Source organism: Numenius arquata, chromosome 11, assembly GCF_964106895.1.
Source record: "Numenius arquata chromosome 11, bNumArq3.hap1.1, whole genome shotgun sequence".
Classification (NCBI taxonomy): domain Eukaryota; kingdom Metazoa; phylum Chordata; class Aves; order Charadriiformes; family Scolopacidae; genus Numenius; species Numenius arquata.
The window spans coordinates 38,811,227-38,832,430 of NC_133586.1; the positions used below are offsets into that span (position 1 = coordinate 38,811,227).

The window sequence follows — 21,204 nt, forward strand, 5'->3', positions numbered from 1 at the left end:
AGGATCCCTACACACGCTAAAACCAGTGCCCTGACTCCCCCCGGGCCACGGAAGCTCGCTGGGAAAGGCATTCGGATCACCTTCGGCTCCGTCTTGCCGGCAGGGACTCACCCTGTGCAGAGCGAGGTGAGCTCCCGGGGCCTGGCGCCGGCCGGCGTGGGAGCAAATCACCCCAAACACCCCTCCTTATTTTCCCTGCTACAGGGGTTAGGCTTCTTAACAGGAAGATGCTGAAGCGCAGCACGTGGTGAGGAAATTATCAGGCCCCCCCCCCACCGCTCTGCCGGCTCATCTCAGCCCTGCCTTTCTGCACCGTTACCTCCCAAAGCTCCCGGCCCCACCGCAGCCTCCTCCACCTCGACTAGAGATTTTTAAGAAGCCCTTTCTCCTTCAAAGGGCCAAAGAAATGGGGAAAAACCCCAACAAACCACCCCAAAGCAGAAACAGAAACATCTTAAGGGACCAGCATCCTTTCTCTCAACTTACCCTGAAGTAGAGACACCCCACCAAACCTCCCTCACTCAATAATCACAGGATCATACAAGAGTTTGGGTTGGAAGGGACCTTTAAAGGTCATCTAGTCCAACCCCCCTGCCATGAGCATCTTCAACTGGATCAGGTTGCTCAGAGCCCCGTCCAACCTGGCCTGGGATGTTTCCAGGGATGGGGCATCTACCACCCCTCTGGGCAACATCTCCCAGTGTTTCACCACCCTCATCGTAAAAAATTTGTTCTTTCTATCTAGTCTAAATCTTCTCTCTTGTAGTTTAAAGCCATTTCCCCTTGTCCTATCGCAAGAGGCCCTTCTAAAAAAGTTTGTCCCTATCTTTCCTGAAGGCCCTTTAGCTACTGGAAGAGGCTCTAAGGTCTCCCTGGAGCCTTCTCTTCTCCAGGCTGAACAACCCCAACTCTCTCATCCCAACCCGGACAGCATCGGTCCAGCCACAGCTTCGGTGTGTCTCTGCATGAGTAGTGGCAGCATTTTAGCATCAGAAAAACAGGATGAGGAACATGACTGTGAGAAGCGGGGCTGTGCTTCGGCATCAAACGCTCCCGAGAATTAAATGCCCGTCCCCAAAAGGCCGGTAAAAGCCATTTGGCCGGTGTGAAGAAGAGGCCAAAGAGCGTCTGAACGCCTGCACGGCTGGCTTAAGCCAGTTCATGGCCGTGCAAACAAAAGCCACCGGCTCCCCAGTGCCTGGTGAGCCGAAACCTTCCCCCGCATCCCCCTCCGACCTCCCCGGGCTCCTCCGCAGCTCCTGGCCCACGGGTGACCGCAAAACCTTCTGAAACCCCGTCCCCGGTGGAGCTGCGGGGTTAGAGACCACGGCGGCCGGGTGGGTTCTGCCCGTGTGGGGTTACCGAGGGGGGCCGGGGTCCTCCCTGCCCGGGGAGGCCGGCTGTGTGTACGGGAGGGGGGACAAGCCCGGCTCCCCGGGGGAGTACGGGGCTCTGCGGCTGTCCGCGCCGCCGGGCTCCCCGCCCCGGCCCCGGGGGCGCTGTACAGGGCCGGCGCTCTGCGCCCGGCCTCGGCCCTCAGGAGCCGGGCGCGGCCCGCCCCTTCCTCCGCGCCACGCCGAGAGCCGGGAGCCGCCGCCGCGCTCCGCCATGCCGGTGGGTGCCGGGCCCGGAGGGTTGGGGAGGGGTGCGGGCGGCCCATGGCGGCCCTCGGCCGGCCCCACGCAGCGCCTGGGCCCAGCTGGGTCGGGAATCGGGGCTGTCCGGGGGACGAGGGGGCCTGTGTGGGGCCGGGGGACGCGGTGGGGCGGGGCGGGCGCTGCCCGGTACCGGGGTTCCCCCCCCTCAGCCACCGGGGCTTGGGCTCACAGGCCGGCTCCGGGTGGGGGGGGACCCTGGGCTGGGAGCCCTCCTGCGCCGTCCCGATCCCTTCCTGCCCGCACACCGCCCCCCCTCCCGGAGGGCATTTGCAAAATGAAAATCAAGAAAATGCTGATTAGGCAGGAAAATCCTCATGGGAACCGCCGATCCCGGACTCCTTTGCCGGGTTTGTCCTGCTTCAAATCGTGCCCGTGAGGGTTTCAGCCTCTCCGTGGTGGGGGAGCAAAGGGTGGATTTGAATAAAAAAGAATTACGGGTTGTGGGTAACAAGTTAAAAACAGCGTTACTTTTCTTTTTTAAGGAAAGTAAAAAAGCATGTGCAAGAAAAGGAAATTAGGATCCGTCTGGTGCCAAAGGTTGAAGGCGATGATTAGTGTTCCAGGCAAGCACGTTTATGTTGACCCAGCGTCTCTCACAAGTAGGAAAGATAACAGTGGGGCCCCGGTGGAGCGAAGGGATGAAAAACCAGCACTTATTTTCCCTAAGTTCGGCTTTTGTTGATATTTTAATGAGTTTATTATGTTGGGGACCAAGGGCCTTGTAGACAGGAGAAGAATAGGATGGGCAAGCACTGAAAGCCTTGCAGACTAAGTCAGGACAGCGGGTAGATGGAGGCAGGAGACTTGCTTCTCCTGGACTCCACAGGGTAAGTGGAAAGAGTCCAGCAGAAGCCCACAGAGATGACAATCTGTGCTGGCCCTGGAGGTGGCCCTCCTCTGAGTAGGGGCCAGACAGTCTCCAAAAGCCCCTCAGGGTGATGCTGTGAGGGACACACAAAGACACCATAGGGAGGAGCACTGAGAGCTCTCGGTTTTGCTGAGGATCCATCCCTTCGTGGCATGTGTGGACCTTTCGGTTGGAGAGGATTTGAACCCACCTCCCCAAGGGAAAAGGCAAGCGTGGAGGAGGAGTGCTGGTGGTGTGCTGCCGCCTGCATCCTTCCTGACCCCCCCCCCCCATCTGCCTCTTTGCAGAAACACGAGTTCTTTGTGGACATGACCTGCGAAGGCTGCTCCAATGCGGTCACCCGCGTCCTGCACAGGCTGGGAGGTGAGTCGGTGCTGGGTGTGAGACAGCCATCTCGCCAGAGCAACACCAGCTCTTGGGCAGGACGTCACTGCCCTGGGGTCCTCTGTCTTGCAAGGGTAACGCTGTGGGTAAAAGCTGAAAGTGGCTGGTTGGAAACTTCTGCTCCTTGCTCTGCTCTGAGCCTGCTGCTTAGTCAGTAACGAGTCGCTGGTTGTTAGCAGGACTCTTGTGACCCTTGGAGAAATGTCAAGGGAGGGAGGAACTGCTGTGGCTGCAGGTGGCTCTGAATCACCAGGGCCTCATCCTGAACCCTCTAGGAACTGCACTGGTAGACCTACGCTGAGGCTGCCAGAAGGAAGGGAGGTGGACGTCCAGCCAGGCGTTGTTCCCCAGGAGGCCTGGACTGTCTGTGGTGCTTCCCTAGATGTGTCATCAGCCTCCACAGGCAGAGCTGTCACAGTGAAGAGCTGCTGAGCAGAGCGTTTGGTGGTTGCCTGCACAGCCTGTTTTTAATACCACCTGGAAAATTATAACCCATGCCTCCTTCGTGCTGGCATTAACAAGAGCGAAGGATCTGACCCACACTTGCTAGTTGTGAGGACCTGTCATCCTGCTCCCCTGTCCTCACCGAGTGAGAACAGCTCTCAGTCACCAAGGCAAAGGCCTTGCAACTTCTTCCAGACCCTGTTACCAGACCGTGGTGATCCCACTTCCTTTGTGTGTGGTTGTCAGCACCTCCATTGCTCTTCAACATGCTGGCCAATATCAGCCTCAGGTGATGACGTGGCAGAGCTCTCAAAGTTGATATATCCCTATAGGTTTTGTGAAAATATGTGGCTGAATAGAGACTTCATATCCAGTTCCTTTCACTGGGCTGAGAGTGGCTTACCCTTAGCCACTGGGAAATCCACACGGGAAAGTGTCTTTTCCCTCCCTCCTACTTTAGGCTGTTACCCTCAGTGGTACCGCCACTGAGGAAACCTGTCCTGACCCTGTCCTGACCCCTATGCTGACTTCCTCATTAGTGCCTGTCCGTGCTAAACCACAGCACAGGCTGAGCTGGTTGGAGATTATAGTGGTTGGTTTAAATTCAGCTCATTCTCCTTGTTGCGTGAGTGATTGTGCTGGTGCAAGGTGGGGTGAGCGAATTAAAGCAGTTGAGAAACTGTGGTGCCTGATGCAGATCTGTAGGAGATATGGTTTCCCTCATACCATTGCTGGCAGGACATCAGTTTGGTTTTGCTGGCTGGTGGTGATATCAGGGATTGCTGGCAGGAGGCACACGTATGTTTGACTGATAAGCTTGGGGAGCACAAAGGTGTGAAGATGAGCTTTCCCCGTGCTCACACCGTTTGGCTGCTTCTAGCTGTGCAAAATCTTTTTCGTTTCCTTGTAGGTGTCCAGTTTGATATTGACCTGCCCAACAAGAAGGTGTGCATTGACTCAGAGCACAACGTTGACACCCTCTTGGAAACCCTAAAGAAGACCGGAAAGAACGCTTCCTACCTTGGGGAGAAGTCCGCGCAGTAGCCTTGCCTGGTGTGAGAAGGCTAGGTATATACCAGGTGTATGAAATGCTGAAGAGAGAGATCTGAGTTTGTTCCAGCTCTCCCAGTAAAACAGGCTGCTTCCTGGGAAGCACAAAGTAGGAAAGACCTCCAGGTCCAGCTTCAGCAAACCCCTCATACTGGAGAAACAGCAGGACCACACACAGCCAGCACCATTTCTGTGTGGGACCCCTTAGCTACTTTTCAAAGCCCATGTCATCCCAACCATGTTGTAGTGAAGAGGTAGAACACGGCCTCTGTGCCATTCCCAGGTGAACCTAGAGTTTGCCAGAACATATCATGCATGAAAATAAATCCCAGAGAGAGTCACCAGCTGATGAGAGAGAGTGGGGGCCCCCAACAATACCAGGGAGGGCGATGGGACACAAAGACCCCTGTAGGTATGTGATGCAGGGGGTTGTTTTTTAGCAAAAGAACCTCCCGCATCTGTTTCTGTTGATATTGTTGCTAATATTCCACTAAATTTGAGGATGGAAAAAGAGCAGCTCCCTGCTACCCTCGTGGACTTACGATGTTGGGTGTCAGAATAGCTCCCAGCGCACAGAATCCCTGGCCAACTGGACGTCTATCCCAAAGACAACCTGATTGTTGTAGCCTGTGTATTTTCTTAGAGTCCCAGCACTAGGAGGACAAGTACAAAATTCTTTCCTGACCGTGAAATGTTTTTGCAGACAGGGTTCATTTTCAGTGGAAAAGAATGAAGTGGGAGGAGAGGGCTGCCCACTCACTGCATATACTGTTCTTCAGTGCCCAAGATTATTATATTGCATCTCTTAAGAGCTTGTTTCTGCCAGTGGAGCTTTCTAATCCAATGACATTGTTTTAAAATGGTCTAGATTGATCATCACAAATACCCAGCACAGATGCACTGAAACCAGTTCATGCTGATTTAATTCCCAGTCAGTAAATTAAATCGGGGATTTACACCAGCAAGAATTAAACTGATAGAAGAAAGAGTTGATCTGATGCTGATGTGTGTGTGCAATAGATCTGGATTGTTTTAATAGAGTGACTTCACAGATTTAAAATCTGCAATTTTTGTCATTTGAGCAAGCTCTCAATACTTCTCAAAAAATGTTTAATATCATAGCTTTAATCAAATAACACTGCTTTTTAAAACAGAGAGAGAAACATGCTCTGAATTGATTAGTGCCTCAAATAGTTTTCAGCTCGTAGTATTGACTGCAAGAGCTATTTTCAACTTGCAGGGGCTTGTGGACTATGTCTGAAATGTCTGCAAAATTTAACTGTTACAGCAAACCCAGTCTCAAATAATGTGGATGTGTCCCTTTTCTCCCTGGCCCTGTGTTGTCACTTTGAAGCTTTCCTTATATTACATGAAGGCAACTAGGGAGTCTGTTCAGCTGGCCGACATGGCAGAACATCTCTCTCAATGCTTTTGTTTTCCTATTGGATTTTAACTGAAGCTATTTGACTTACCTAAGGATTGTAAGATCCAAAACAAAGGAGAGGGGTGGGTGGACCGCCCTTGCTGGTAGTTTGCTGCTAGATCACTTCAGCTGTCCTGGGAGAAAACACTAAATTTAACTTTTACAGCACATTATTTTCTATAAGGAATATTTTGAGGGGCTCACCTATAAAAGGAGGGAGCGAAGTTGCAAATCACTGGCACAGAGCTCACACGAATGGCTTTCCTTTGGCTTGTGACCGGCAGAGGGCATCTTTGTATAATGTTACCTTCTCCGTGCCTTGCTATTTTTTCCATTTATTTATTTATTTATTTTTGCAGGAACTCAAACATGACTTCAGCAAAAAAGATGGCTTAACTGTTTGCCTGTCTCCCAACTTGCTCTGTCATTTGACTTTTACTACCCTGCCAGATGTTGGAAAGCAGAGGGCTGGCAGGAAAAAGCGGAGAAATCTAGAGAAGGAAGTTATATGCTGTTTCTAGTCCCACAGTAAATCGAGGTGCTGCTTCTATCTTTGAGTGCATGTCTATGTGTCTTGTGTGTCTTTGTACTGCTTTAAGTGGTTTTTCTGTAAAAGATACGGCTGTTAGGGATGGGGAAACTACCCATTACATGCAAGACAGGTCTCCCAGGAAATTGCACCTATCTTTAGACGCTGACTGCAACCTATGCCTGGGGGACATGTCTCAGGAGAACTGAGCCTGAATGTCGCTTAGACTCAGGAAATCTGTGTCCTCCAGATGTCTTTCCATCGCAGAGCAGACAAACTTTCCATTTGGGATGCAAATGCTGGGAAGAAGGGGCTCTTGCCATCCTTGTGAGTCAAGGGTAACCAAGTGTCCTTTTTGTGGTAGATGGGGCCATGAGGCAGAAGTCGCTGGACCCCAGCAACACAATTGAGCTCACTGGCCAACTAAATTGCAAGTAGGAGCAGGACTCAGCCCAGGTTTAGTACAGTGCTTTTTAGGGCATTGCATGGCCATATAAACATGAGAAGTCATTCTGGATCCTGGGCCCAGCTCAAGACGCCTGGATCAGTCTCTTCCCCTAGCAGGCGTTCTTCTTGTCCGCATCCCTCCCTACCTACAAAACTCCAACCAAATAGGTAACAGCATCATGGAGCTCCGATGCTGGCAGGATCCCCGGGTGCTGCGTGAACCCACACACACTGGGAGAACGCCTGTGCTGGTGAGAAATGCAGAAGGGATGGAGGAAGGAGAGAGGTGTGGGAATCTCTCCAGGGTCCCTTATTGCTCAGCCCAGTGACCGGTGTTACGGGCTGTACTGTTGCTTTCCCCATTTAACTCAGTTTTTCAGCCCAGTGAGAGGGTTGCATGTGTCCGTCCCAGTCTCCTGTCTCTTGTTTCACCTGGGGGATGTCTCCCATGCCTACCAGCCATTTGTGACTTGTTCTACAGAAAGAAAAATCAGCTAAAGTTTGAAGGAAAAGGTTAATCTATATTTAAGGGATTTTTCATGCTTGTACATTGAGATTACTTTTGACATAGTTGCAATATATTCTTTCCTAGAGAGGTTTAGTACTTCAAAGTCCTACTTTACCATTGATCTTAATTGCTGCAGATGCACTTGCAGGAGCTGGAGACGCTTCAAGGAACGTGCTGCAGACACTTTTTATTACTTTTTAATTTAAGGGAAGCTAAAGGCTAAAAGTCTAACATCACTGCATTATTTTCTTGCATTAAAACCTCCCAGTGGCAGGAAGTTTCCAAAGCCAAGGCCCAGAACCGCAGCCTATTTGTGCTTTGTGCCTGTGCACTCAGATGCACGGCGTGACACCTCCGGGGTCCTGGGTGAGTGAGCAAATCCCTTTCCCTTGCTCCCCCCAACACGCCTTGCTGGTCTGAGCTGGTGTTTGCCAGCATTAGTTATTATTTATTGCTTTCAGCTTCCTCCCAGGCACGGCCAGTGCATCCACCAGCAGCTGGCTGCCCAGCGGCTCGGCTCCGGTGGCCGTGGGCTGGGGGAGGACGTGTGTTGTCGGTTTGGCATGGAGGTGGATGGCACACTCTCGTGGCCTCAGAGCCAGCAATCCTTGTGGTGCATGCCATCTGCCAAACAGGCAGTGTTGTGCCCACAGAGGATGACTCCCGGGCTGTCTTGCTGTAAACCAGGCTGCTCGTCCTTGATGTCTAGGCTGCAGCTTACGCTATCCACACTCCCCTGGCTGCTCCGCTCCCCTCTCCCTGCTCTGCTGAACCCTCTGTTTTGGTTAAAGCCTGCTTATCTCTGAGCCAGACAAGGAAAGGTTCCTACCCACAGCCAGCCACGAGGTTTGTGCAGATGCCTGAAGTTTCAGTGCCCATCTGCAGGGCTGCAGGCTCCCGGGCCTCCTCTCTACCATTCAGCGTGGCTGGACACTGCTTTAAGCTCTTGCCTGCTGGAAAAATGACATTGAAGCTTTGGGTGGAAATGGGCTGCAGTGAGGAACCGTGATTACCCCGAGCTGGCTGCAGAGCGTGGTGGGAATACACGCTGCCCCACCCAGAGGGGACAGGAGTGACCCTTTACAAAGCCTGCCCAGAGCTCATCTCCATCCACCAGAGCACTGATGTCCAGGCTGGGGACTCTTCCCCTCCTGGTCCCTGCCCTGGGCTTTAAGAAATGCCTCTAACCATCCATTGCAGCAGGCAAACGTTACACTTTACCTGGCCATTAGTGCTGTTTCCAGCCCCCATCATTTCCCTGTGTGCGCAGCGCAGCAGGGGCTTCCCTCAGCACTTCCCTGAGGTGTCCCTGCCGCTTCCTTTCCCCTGGAGACTCTGCATGTGCAGAGTTTGTGGAATTTCATACCTGACGGCTCATGGCATTCGCTGTCCTACTCCTCACTCGCTGGTCCAGAGCAGAAGGGACAAGAGGGATGACAAGTCTGCATAGGCCACCTTTCTCTGGTGCCAGACTCCGAGGATGCCCATGGAAGTGAGCACCAAGGGCTCCCATGAGCCCTGCTTCAGGCTTCCTTCAGTGGCCCCATCGCATCCCTCTTCCTTTCCCCCAGCCTTATGGAGAAGGGGAGGGAGCTGCCAGGGTTTCTTTTCCAGCTGAGAGAAGGGAAGGGCTGTGATGGTTGCTAGCCCCAGCACTCCAGGTGTATTCAATGAAAATACCAAAGAAACGAGATAACACCTATTAGGGCCAGGCTGGAGGATGACACCCAAGCTGCTGCTTGTTTTCTCCACCGAAAGCCCAGCATTGCGTGTGCTCCCCCATCAACCTTGCAGGCTTATCGGGGGAACAGGGTGTTTCAAGCAGGCCAGACAATCTGCAGAACACTCTCTGCCGGCTTTCCTTTCCTCGGGATAAGATAAGGTGTTTGGGGAAGATGACCTGCTGGTCCTGCCTACAGGACAGCAAGCGTGGGAGGCTCTGCAGCAGCACTTCTGAAGCAGTGGCTGTGCAGGAGCACAGGGAGCATCCTAAAAGGCCACCTTTCCCACCAACGTGCGGCCAAAGCTGAGTAATGTCACCCTGTGACAGTCCTTGCTTTGGTGGGTGGGCTGGGTTTGGGCTGATTACAGCTGGGCTGGGGAAGTTCAGGAAGGGTGGTCAAGTCTGAACAGAGCAGCAGACCTGCAGGGTGGCTTTGAGAGCCCTGTGGAAAAGCTTTGGGAGAAAAACCAATTCCTTACGGTCTAAATGGACAAGACAGTCAGTACCTAAGCAGTCTCTTTGCTCCACCGCTGCCCAGCTTCAAGATCTTCAAAATCTTCATTCATCAGGTTGGCTTGAAATTGGCCCCCAGGTTGCACATCATGGAGAGGGACCCCAACAAGCCTGCACAGATAACGTGGGCACAATAATTTCCACAGGAAACAATATGCCAGACACTGAGGCTGTGAGGCCATTTTCAGACAAGGAAATGCTCAGTTTGCAGTGCAAACAGGAAAGGGTGGCCCTTGGAAAAGGAGCTTTCCTGTACCACAGACACCCTGGCTCTGGAGGACATCCCAGTGCCCTGCTGGAAAAGGGACATGTCAGCGCTGCCAGCTGCGGGAGGAGCAGCTGGTGAGGTGCAATTGGGTACATTGCCATCTATGAAGATGTCCTCCCAGCAGCAGGAGTCAACTTCTGGTTTCTTCACAAGGTTCTCAGCCCAGCTCCAGCTGGACTGTGAGAGTCGGGAACCGCCTCTAACTGCAGCACAAGAAAGAACTGGGCAAATCCAAAGGGAGGGGCTTTAAAAGTTCTTTTGTTTCGCTTGCCTCAAAATTATCTTTGCTTTCCTCCCCCATGGTGTTTCCAACAGAAGGCATTTGCTTTTCTCACCCACATCACTGTGTTTGCAGCATTGTCCTTCTTGTCACGCTGCTGTGCTTCTGGCTGTCATTTTTCACCCAGTGCTACCTTCCTCCACTTTTTAAACCAAAATCTGATTTCAGTGGAAAAGTCTACAGCCTCCAAAGCCTGGTCCTTTAGCCACAAAAGAAAAAGCTGCCTTGGTTATCCCAGAGCCGCCTTAAGCACCACTGGCTTTTCGGCGCTTTCTAATTACCAGATGACAGGCAGGGGATGATTTTAGCCAAAGGAGCAGTTGTACTCGGTTGAACCACCCAGTAAATGAGAGAATTTCCAAAATAGCACCGCAGGCTGCAGAAAGCAGACAAGGGATGGGAGATCCCCCTCGGTGCCTGCAAACGGTGATCCCTGATGGCTCGTAGAGGTAAATTGCTGTGAAATTTCAGGGTGGGAATGAAGGGTTCAGTTTGCAACAATCTCAGGAATTCCACAAGCATGTCGTGTCAGGGTGTTAAGACTGTTACACGGGGGATTCATTAACAAAAGACAGGGATTTTCTAGTCGTATTCTGCTTTTAAATGTTAGCTGTAAAGAAAATCTGCCTTAGGCTTTCACCTTCGCTCGCCTGCCTGTTCACAGCCCAGGCACGGCAGTGGTTGGGAGCTGGGTGAGCATCCTGGCCGATGTTTGACTTGCAGGCAGGATCATACCTCCGTGCTCTTGGGATCAAGGTTCCCATCTGGAACCTTGCCCTGACCAGTTTCTCCTTGAGCTAGAGCTGTGCAGCTGGACCTGGAGGTCCCCTTTGCGCTGCACTGGGTGTCCACACTCAGGAGCATCACCCTAAGTGGTCATACATCTGTGCTAATGAAGACCAAGCATGGTGAAACAGGCAGGTAATGTGGTCCCTTGGAGGGACTCAAGCTCCCCAACTGGCTGGGAAAACTCTTTGCTGTCTTTCTCAACTAAATGTGCTGGTCTTAGGTCTTTTCAGCAAGGTCTACAAAGACCCAATCTTCCCTGCCGTGAAGACACAGCCGGGCTGAGGCCACTCTGTAGCGGGTGATGCACTGAGCTGTCCTGAGGCTCCCTGCAGTGATGTACAGAACATTCCCAAAGCCCGTGCTGGTTCCCACTCCCCTGTCGATACACACATATTCCCTGTGTGACCACCACAGGCAACTTTCCACACTGCAGCTTCCAAAACAGCAAAACACACGGGGACTTGACGGACTCCCCCTCCAAGACTGTGGCAGCGTAAATAGGAAAAAAAAACCTAAAACACAAACAAACAAAAAACAGGCTTAATTAAGGACTTCGAGAGCAGGAAACGTGCACATGAGTGCTAGCCAGAGCACAAATATTTTCCTTCGGAGCTGCTTTCTCCGAGGGTTCAGTGAGGTGATCAAGGCTGAGTTACAGAGTGAGGGTAGCAAACAGTTCCCAGCCCCTCCGGAAGGCAGCGGCCACAGGGCACTGCTGTTCTGCGTCTTTCCCTGGTGCTCCAGCCTTTGGCTTTAGCCTCCCGCAGTATATACTGGAGCTATTCAACCATTTGGCTAAAAGCAGATGGGGAGGGAGAGAAAACAAAGTCGAATGAGAGGGAGAAAGGCAGCTTTTGTGCTGCGTCTGTTTGCAAAAGACAGCCCAAGCCCCTTTTGGACTAAGGTTTAATTTATTGGACTCTGGAGAGCTGAGGTTCACAGCCCCACAGCTGCTGCAGGCAGTGGCATTTTGGGGCAGCAATAGGGAGCAGGTAGGGAGAGAGCTCTTGTGAGTGAGGAGCTCCCTTGGAGGGGCTGTAGGATACATGGGACACGATGCAAGGTCCCTGGCTTCTCTGTGGAGAGGAGATCTGCTCTATGACCGTTCTACTACATGGACTCGTCCCAGGCCACCTGGAAGGGACAAGTGAAGCTGGTCTGCGTAGGCAGGAGCTTTCAGCCTGGCCCTTCCTGCTATTGTCCCTCTGTTCAGCCTGTCTGTTCCTGACCACATCCCAAAAGACTGCTGGGTGCTCCCTAGCTGGGTTCAGGTTTCCTCTTCACCAGTCCAGACCAGTGGGTTGCTGGGCTGTCACTGGGGCAGGGCGCAGCCAGAAGAAAGATGCTGCGGCATTTCAGAGTTCTCCAAAGTTCTCAATTCCCAGCTGTATGGAATTCCCAAGGCAGGACCATCTCTCTCAGCCCATTTGAGACCTGCTCACCCATTTTCAGCAGAGGGATGAGGAAATGTTATTCCCTTGTGAATGGAAGGAGACACTTGGATCCAGGAGGAACCCACTGCCCCATTTCAGATGAACCAAATTCCTCCCCTCCGAAGCTCCTGCTCGGCCGTGGGCAGAGCTTGGCCCACAGAAGCCAGTGTCAGCATGATGCACAATGCCCAGGAATCACAACAGGGACCGCTGGTTTATTCTGCTCTGCACAGCTTTGAAAACATAGCTATTGTCAGGGTGATCCCACCGATTGCATCAGAAGTCTGCGCTGGACACGGGGCTGTCTCGAGGGCAGGCAGCACTCAGTGGGGGGGGTGCCTGGGGTGCTGCCTGCTCAGGACAGCGTCGTGGGGTGTCCCTGGTGCTGGCTCTCCAGGGCTTGGCAGACAAGCCACAGCTCAGACTTGTGCTACACTGCTGACCTACACAGAGAACCTGTGGTCCTTTGGCTTTTGGCCTGCCTTTGCGTCTCAGCTGAGCTGGTGGAGGTTCATTCTTCATATCATCCCTGCTAAGGCAAATTGCTCAGGGTCTCCCTTTGGTGGCAAAAACCCCAATACCAGTATTTGCATCTTTATTTTTCCTTTCCCCACTTCCCCTGCCTCTGACCAAGGCAAAATGCTTGGGCCCTCCCAGGAGCAGCCAGCAAGGCAGGCGGCTCGGTGGGAACGATCCAATTTCCAGGGCAACCAGGACGGGACTGAGTCCAGAACGTCCTCGACTCACAGTGCTGCTCTTATTTCTCCACGGTTTCCTCTCCATTTGCTTTCTTAATTCAGCCTCTCCTTTGCCAGGGCAGAAGCCAAAAAAGCAGGGATGTGGCACATCCAGAGTCCTCCCCGCTGGCTTTACAACTGCTGGGGGATTTTTTAGCTTTCCAGTTTCAGGAGCAGCCCTCCAAGCTTGCCCTGCCTGCCCTGAGGTCAAAATATGTTCAAAGCAAGAGGTTAGGAAGCCAAGAGGCCAGCTCTGACTCTTTAAAGGCCCTGAACTGAACTCTTGGCTCCTCACCAAGGGTCCATGTGCTGAAGACAAGGACTTGTATCCCCAGGTAAGGGTCACCATCCTTTGCCATTAGCACTGGCCACCCAGGACCACCTCCCCAGTGAACCTATAGGGGACAGCTGGAACTACGATTCCAGAGGAAAACCAGAAAGGTGGGGTCCCTGTGGCCCACCAACCATCTCGGCTAAGTGTCTCCAAACCCCTCCCGCCATCATCCACTTTCTTCCCTTCTCCCTGGCAGAGCCAGCCTGTCCACAACTTCTCTAAACAGGGTCACATCATGCCAGTGGAGCGGTGGGTGCTCAGCTACACACCAGGCATCACACCTCAACAGAGAGGCTGCGACAGCAAGAAGCCAGCAAACCTTCTCCACGAGCTCCAACAAACAGCAGAAGATGCACTTGAGATAGATGCTGGAAGAGCCACTTAGAGGCAAAGGGAACCAGCACCGCTCTCTGCCGTGGAAAACAATTGACCCAACCCAACGCGGGAGGGGTTTAAAATTCATCCCTTGGGCGAGATAACACAGAAAATCTCCAGCTGTTATTTCCAGATTTACAAACCCAACAGGGGAGCTGCCAATTGCTGCCAGAGAAGAAAACTTGTTTGTGTGCATAAAAAATGAAAGCCAGGCATAGCTCCCCACGCCTGGCATTGTCTCTCTGCCCCCCACGCTGGGCAGCGGCTCAGCCCCACAGCGTGTGAGGGAGTGGGGACGGAAAGTGTCCCTGTTCCCACACTGAAATGGGCCCTCCCAGGTTTGCAGAGCAGAGCTTGCTCCCAAGCTGGGGGCCAGCAGCTGGAGCCCACTCCCCAACATGTCAACCTGGGACCACGCTCCAGATGCGGCCATCAGTAGGTGCAGAAAAAGGGGCTGGGAGAAGAAATCTCACTCCCTGTTAGTCCACCCCTTCTTTTCTTCCACACAGAGCTTCAGCAAAGTCAGGGAGAAGGATGCACTTTCTGATTCCACTGGAAAAGGTTGAACATGGAGGGATTTGGGGAGGAGACAGAGAAAGAAATGTCCCTTCCCATCCAACCTTTTCACCTTTCCCCCTTTCCATCCAGAAGCAGCTCGAGTTCCCTCAGTACCACTAACTATTTCTAGTTCCTTGGAGGAAGAACAGCATGGGGGATCAAATCTTGAGAGAGATGACATCAGTGTCAGTCCAGGCACATCTCGGTCAGGGAGGACCTTAGCTCTTCAGTGTGTTAACCAGGGTGAGAGGAGTGGGAAAGGCTCCCTTGGGCACAACGGGTACCAAGCTCCCTCACCTGCTGCAGGGACACCCTTGCTGTCCACATCTGCATGGGCTTCTGTGTGCATTAGAGCAAGAAATAGCTGAACATCTGCTGGGCAGATATGATGTGACGTGCCTGGATCCAGCCGGTGACCATTCATAGTCCCAAAGCACAGTGTGCTCTCCATCCTGTTTTGCAGCCAGGTATCTCCAGAGAGGCCCAGACAACTCCCTGCACCATCCCACTCACTGAGAAAGCTGGTGTTTCTCTAATTTCTCAGTTCCCACCTTTTCCCGCTAAGCAAACAACAGATTTTTTTTTTTTTGAACATTCATGCCATTAAAAATCTACTCTGTTAATCCTGGTACCAAATCCTGGGTGAGCTCGCTGCCCAGGGTGGCATGGGCAGGCAGGTAAGTACAGGAGAGAGGATGCAGCAGGCAACTTTGGGCAAGTCTAAAATTAAGAGGCTAGGAGGGGGGTGACATTGCCAATGCTCATGTGTCACCTCTGTAATTTTCTGGTTACTCTTTGCAGATACCTGATATGATTAATGTTCATTAGCAGCCTCAGCATCAAACAGGAGAGTCCAGGGGCCTCTCCAGAGCTCCCATCTCAGGGAAGAATTTTTTCCATGAGTTTTTCTCGTAATACAGAACCTTAAAAAGTAGTTCTCCAAATCTGATGTTTTTTTGAACTGTGCTTCTGGTCCCTCCATCTCCTTAAACAGCTGCTGATAACAGACGCAAGACACACAGCATGGGGAAACGCTGCTAATTTTAGTGGAAGGTCCCAAGGGAGAGACCCAACTCTGGGCCAGGAGCAGGATGGAAAGTCACAGCGCTCACTCAGGGCCCCACACAACCTGGCTATTTTTGGGCTGGCCACGTCCCACCTTGCCCCAAGCCCACAGACATGGTGCAGCATCAGCCCCAAGCCTTCCCACAGCCCAGCTATTCCTGCCCACAGCGCTGGATCCTGCCAAACCCCGGCCAAACTGGATGGTGGTTTTTGAAGGGAAGTAAACAAGCTTCACAGCTAAATCGAGATCCCCAGAACTCATCACACCAAAGCAATGACAGACAAGGTATTTTCTGCATATGCCCTCATATGGCAGCAGTATTTTCATCCAGCTAAGGAGATTGTGTCCTCTTGGGTTTCTTTTACCCTCTGATCAGTGAAATCCCATCAAACTCCAGACAGATGAAGTGAATGATTCCTCCACTGACTGGCCCTTTCAAGGAGCAGAGTATTTATGTGTGGCTATAAAGATCTGAATTGCTCAAGGTAGGAAGATTTTAAGGCACTTGAACTCCCCAGTGTAAAATCCAGACTGGGTGGAAGAGTTTACCGGGGCTCAGAAGTGCACTTGGAGAGGAACTGTTTGGCCTGGAGTGGCTGTATTTGTAAATCAGAGTCATCAGATGCTAAAATCCTCGAGGGGTTGTCAGCAGTGCACCTACCTACCAGCCCAACCTGCCCTGTTCCAACAGCTCTTCATGCAGCTCCTTCCTAGCAGGGATGGCTCAATCTCCCCATACATTCTGCTCCAAAGCTTTGCTGTCAAAAAGCATTCCCTGCTGTCTGTCTCCCCTGTATATCTTCTTTGCTTGCTTCTGAGCCTATCCATGACTGGCTTTTTCCTCTGTATGGGATCCTCCCCAATGCACGCTGCCAAAATCAATCCCATTTTGTCTCCTTTAAGGGACACCCTGTTTATGGAGCCTCCTTCATCCGGCAGCCTGGCTCGTTCCTCTGGTTCATCTCAAGCCGGGGCTTGTTCTGAAGCGAGTTCAGCTCAAACAGAAAGTGTCAGAGCAATAGACTGAAAAATGTGGATTCTCAGGGTGGATCCGCGCAGGCTTAGCCAGGGGTGGCCCCAGCACACCAGGCACCCCCAGGCTGTGTCCTGCCTGCTGTGCTGGGATGCAGCCGCTGCTCCAGCACGGTCTGATTCCCATGCAGGGATGCTGTAATAGCTCATCCGTGAGCAGTGCTAGAGGGGACGTGGCCTCTTGGGATCCCTCTGCACAGCGTGAAGCTGCATTTCCTGGCTTATGCAAGAGCAGGACGGCTGGGCTGTACAGCTAGCAGGGGACGGGGACAGTGCCGGGAGCACCGAGCCATACACAGACTGAATTACTGTGGGGCAGGGCCAGCCGGGAGGGGGGAATATTTTGATAGGGTTTTGCCAGCAATGAGGGTTAATAGGAGGACAATAAAGTCCTGTTCTTCAGCCTCCACGGGGATCTGCAAAACTTTCCAGACTTTAATTTAATAAGCAGTCCAGCCTCCCTGTCACCAGTGTGCCTTGTCCTCCCCAAGAGCATCTTTCCCTGCTTCTCTTCACCTCTAGCAGCGCAGAAGCCTGGAGCAAAGGCAGCCATCATTTAAAGCCCATGTTCTGAGCTACCATGCTCCTGCAGCCAACTGGGGACAACACCCAGCTCTGTTGCCTGCTTTGCCTCAGCTGTGACCCCAATCCATGGCAGCTCTGCCCCTTCCCCGCTCAGCCCTGCTGGACACTCACCAGTCTGCCCATTGCATCGCGTCCCCGGCAGGGGAGCCACCTAAATGGGCTCCCAGCAAATCACCAAGGGGCTCCAAGCAAGGACATGGCCTAGGAAAACTGCTCCTTTCACTCCCAAGATATAAGGTTGTGGAGCTAATTAAACTTAATTGAAGGGGTCTGATTATCAGTGATTGTGGAGTATGTAGCTGAAAATCAAGATTTTCTAAGAGGACCTCACACTCATGGCTCAAAAAAGCAGAGGCAGCTGGTCCCAGAGAGCCTTGTGAACCTTGGCATTTGCCGTTCTGTTTTTTTCTTCACCTGTGGTTATTGCCACTGCTTTCCAGGTGGTGTTTGGATGTCCTGGAGCTGGCACAGCTTCACCTGGGTACTCCCGTCAAGGCTGCCTTTTAGGAGAGACTTTTAGGCTGTGTTTATCCATGCAAAAGAGCTGCCACTGCAGCCCAGGAGCTTCCCTCTCCCCGCATGTCCCAGGGGCTTGAAGGTGGATTCCTGTTTATTTCCTTAAGCGGCTCTATTCATAGCCTTCAAAAGCTGCCAAGCCGCATCTGTCAGGCCCAAGAGGACTCGAAAGTGCATCTTAGGTAAACACCAGGAGCAAAGTGGGACTGCCCGGAGTTAGCGGCCATTTGCTGCGTTTCTCGCTTGGAAGCTTTATTGCATCTTCTTCAAGTCATAAGTGCGTCTCCAATGCAAGGTCTCGAGCAAAAGCAAAGTTGGGCTGAGACACCAGACTGTAATTCAGGCACACAACACTCCTGTGTTCAGGATTAATAGAGAACAGACTCCTGCAGCAAGGGAGAAGTCTTGCTCCTTGTTGCCTTTAGTAAAGGCAACAAGGTCCTTTGGATGTTGGAGGATTGGACTGGGACCAAGCTCAGCCAGGCTGGATGTGCCCAGACCAGGATGGGAGCTTCAAAGCAACTGAGGACCTGTTCTTTCTGCTGGTGCCTGGTGTGATGGCTCCAGGCAGTGCTGTGGGGACCCTGCCACAGGGACACAGTGGGGGGCTATGGCTGGAGGGGTTATATCGGCCACCCGCTCTGGGTGCACCTGGAGGCAGGCACAGCTGCGATGTGTAGACCTGATGAGAGGCATCAGATCTGTGTAGGTGCATCCTACACGTGTATAGATGTATGTAGGGACATCACGAGAGCATTCAGGGCAGTGTCGGGACAGCTGTGGCATGTGGAGATCCCTGCTTGCGCCACGGCTGAGGAAGATGATGGATTTTTTCCCCCCTTGCTTCTTTAGGCTCAGTTTAGTTTCACCAGGGACCGATAGGCTTCTCCCAAACCTGCAGCCCCACATGTTTCCAAGCGAGTGAGATGATCATTGCAGGGGTGGTTTAAAAAAGGTGGAGAGACCCCTCCCATGGGGCATGGGAAGCGCCTTCCACCAGCAGCCCCTGGGGACAGCTGTGAGTGCCCACGCACACCAAGGAAAGAGTGAGCCATCCCACACCAAGCATGTTCTGCCTCCTGGCTCCACAGCCTGCTCCCAGGTCGTGACTCACTACAGAGCCATGCACAGCTGGATTTCCACCCCCTGCCCCGAAAGCCTCTGGTTTACAGCTGAAAACCTGCAATGACATCCACTGCTCCTTCTCCCTCTGCACCAGAGGGAGAGCCAGCAGAGCCAGCACCCCGTTTGCCTACATTGCCCCATTGAGCCAGCTCACCCCTAGTCCATCTGCAGAGCGCTGGGACTCAGGCTTTCCCAGTCCAGGCAGCGGAAGAGACCTTGGCTGGGTGTCAACCTGCTCCATCTGGACCAGGCATCAGCCCTGCTGCTGAGCCTGGGGGGAGAGTCCTATCCCACTGTGGAGAAGTCCCTGCCCCATGTAGGAAAGAGACAGCCACCCCTGGGCAAGTTCCCAGGACAGTTTGGGTTCATCCTGCCCCGTGCAGATGGTGCATCCAGTGGCTGTGCATCTGCTTGGTGAGAGTCTAGAGAGCATGAGCTTTCTGCCTCTGAGCTGCTTCTGAAATGAAAAAAAAAAAAAGAAAAACAGAAACCCTGCTGCAGGACTTGCTGACACATTCACAGAGAGCAGGAGAGCTGGGACATTCCTGGGATAAGCAGATTCCTGTCTGCTCTGTAGCTACTCGTCTCACTCGTGTTTTCCTGAGCTGGGTGCTGGGTTCCCACCCCAGCGGCTGCTGCCTTTCCCCGCACTACCCTGTGTCTCTGAGGAGCTCAGCCTCCAGCCACACACCCAGCGATGAAGACTTAGTAAATGACATCTTCACAGTGGTTGTGGGGCATCCTGTTTATTTATATGCACTTTGGGTTCATTGTTTTGCAGCAGCATCCACCAGCAATTAATGCAGGAACATCCTCTCCAAAAAAATTCATTAGAGAATCCCTCCCAGAGCAGATAGAAGGATGGGCTCCTTAGACTGACAGATTTGTGAGACGAAACAGCAGGATTATTAATCCCTGCTTGTATCTCATCCACCAAGCTGCTCACTTGCTTTTCTCTCCTTCTCTTGTGGCAGAATTGTTCCCCTCTTGGAGAGCACTGGGGTTTTCTCAACCAGGCCAGCCCAGATCTGCCCAACCGGGCTTAAAAGGGGATGAAGACATTTGGATTTTGAACTGGGGTTAGTTGGAGTTCAAACCTCAGCCCTGCAAAACTCTTGGCTTTGCTGTAAACTGAGCTGACGCCTGGAGGGGTCTTGTCCTGTTTGCTGTTTCCATCGGAGTTTGTGCGGTCACTCGATCTGGGGGTGAGTGCTGGGAGCCCTGGGGTGCATCAGCTGTGCCCGGACCACCCTTTGGCATGTGGTCAGAGAGCCTGAGCTGGACCTGCGAGGACAACAGCACTGCGAGGGCTCCTGGGGCTGATGAGGCCCCTTGGGTGATCTCCTGCCCATCCAGAGCCCCAGATGGCATAAGATGGCCTTCTAGTATGTGTGAGGTCCAGTTTTCCCCCTGGCAGCCAGACACGTCTTTGCTGGCCCTGCTAAGCCTTGCAAGTGTGGAGAGGACTTTTCAGGACTTTCTTTTGCAAGCGCTCACTCGTTTCTGGAGCTTCTTAAAGCTGCTGAGATTAAAGAGTCAGCCAGTTGTTTCAGGCTCTTGTTTCCCTCTCTGTGTGATCCCCCTCCCTCCCACCGCTGACAACGCACCCCCGAGCCTGGCAGCGTGTCCCTTACAAGCTGCAGGACCTGGCTGTCCCCACTGTGTGTATGGAGGACCGTGAGGACCCCTCACTCCCACCCAACCGGGGGCTCATCGCCACGAGCTCGGGGGCCATATCCAGATGTGCCTGCACCACTGCAGCAGGCTGCTTGTTGCTTTCACTCAAAACCAAGGTTTAAGCCGCCACGTATATAAAGAAATCCCTGTTATAATTATCTTCCTGGCACTGTCAGTTGTGTAAGCCCTTAGAAGAGGGCTTAGCTTCAGGCTACAGTGAAGAGCACTAAGCAATTGCCACGTTGTCAGTTAGAAAAGACGTGGTTTCTTTTCTCTTCTTTTTTTTTTCTCCTCCCTAAAATTTTTTCCAGATGTCTCTTTTTTTTTTTTTTTTTCCTTAGGAGAAGTACCAGCAGCTGTATGATTTCAATGTGAGCCGTGACTAATCCAGCGCAGAGAGCATTCAACGACAGCATTCAAACCCTTGGGGTGCAAATCAAGCAAATGAAACTTGGGCTTAGGGGATGTGTGACCTCTGGAGCCAAACAGGACCTCTGAGTGGCACTGAGCTGCACCTGGGAGCTACAGACACTTGTGGTGGGAGGAGAAGATGCTCCAGGTGCCACAGGTTGTTGGCTGTGTTAGAAGGACCCATGGAGTCTTAGACACAATCACAAAGCTGGACCTGAGAGGGTCGCATGGGGAATTTCTGGATGTCTCTGAGTGTTGTCAACATCCACATATCAGCACCCAGGGATGGCTTTTGAGTGGCGTGTAACCAAGTAATGGAACGGGTGAAGAAGGCTTTCGCCTCCCGAGCTGCCTGATCTCAGAGATCAACCATCTCACTGGGAAGTGATGACAGTTTCTCACAGCCCCCTTTTCTATCTTTCCTCTCCCCTTTTCCTTTCCATTTTGCTTATTTTTTGTTTCTTGTTGGCC

The 21,204-nt window shown here is 52.5% G+C and overlaps 1 protein-coding gene across 2 annotated transcripts; it reads left to right on the forward strand.

Moving 5' to 3' along the window:
* Window positions 1-1,475: 1,475 nt before the first annotated feature.
* Window positions 1,476-6,376, forward strand: ATOX1 (antioxidant 1 copper chaperone). Of its 2 annotated transcripts, XM_074156410.1 has the most exons (4): window positions 1,572-1,614; window positions 2,814-2,889; window positions 4,265-4,422; window positions 6,187-6,376. In XM_074156410.1, the coding sequence occupies exons 1-3, from the start codon at window positions 1,609-1,611 to the stop codon at window positions 4,396-4,398; spliced, it is 216 nt and encodes a 71-aa protein (XP_074012511.1). In that variant the 5' UTR covers window positions 1,572-1,608; the 3' UTR covers window positions 4,399-4,422; window positions 6,187-6,376. The 2 variants fall into 2 exon arrangements, with proteins under 2 accessions (XP_074012510.1, XP_074012511.1); XM_074156409.1 differs by having other exon boundaries at window positions 1,476-1,614; window positions 4,265-6,376.
* The last annotated feature ends 14,828 nt before the right edge of the window (window positions 6,377-21,204 follow it).

Excerpts from the sequence above, each read along its gene's own strand:
- ATOX1 (XM_074156409.1), top strand. Across the intron at positions 2,890-4,264 it reads CGTCCTGCACAGGCTGGGAG|GTGTCCAGTTTGATATTGAC; the intron begins GTGAGTCGGTGC and ends GTTTCCTTGTAG.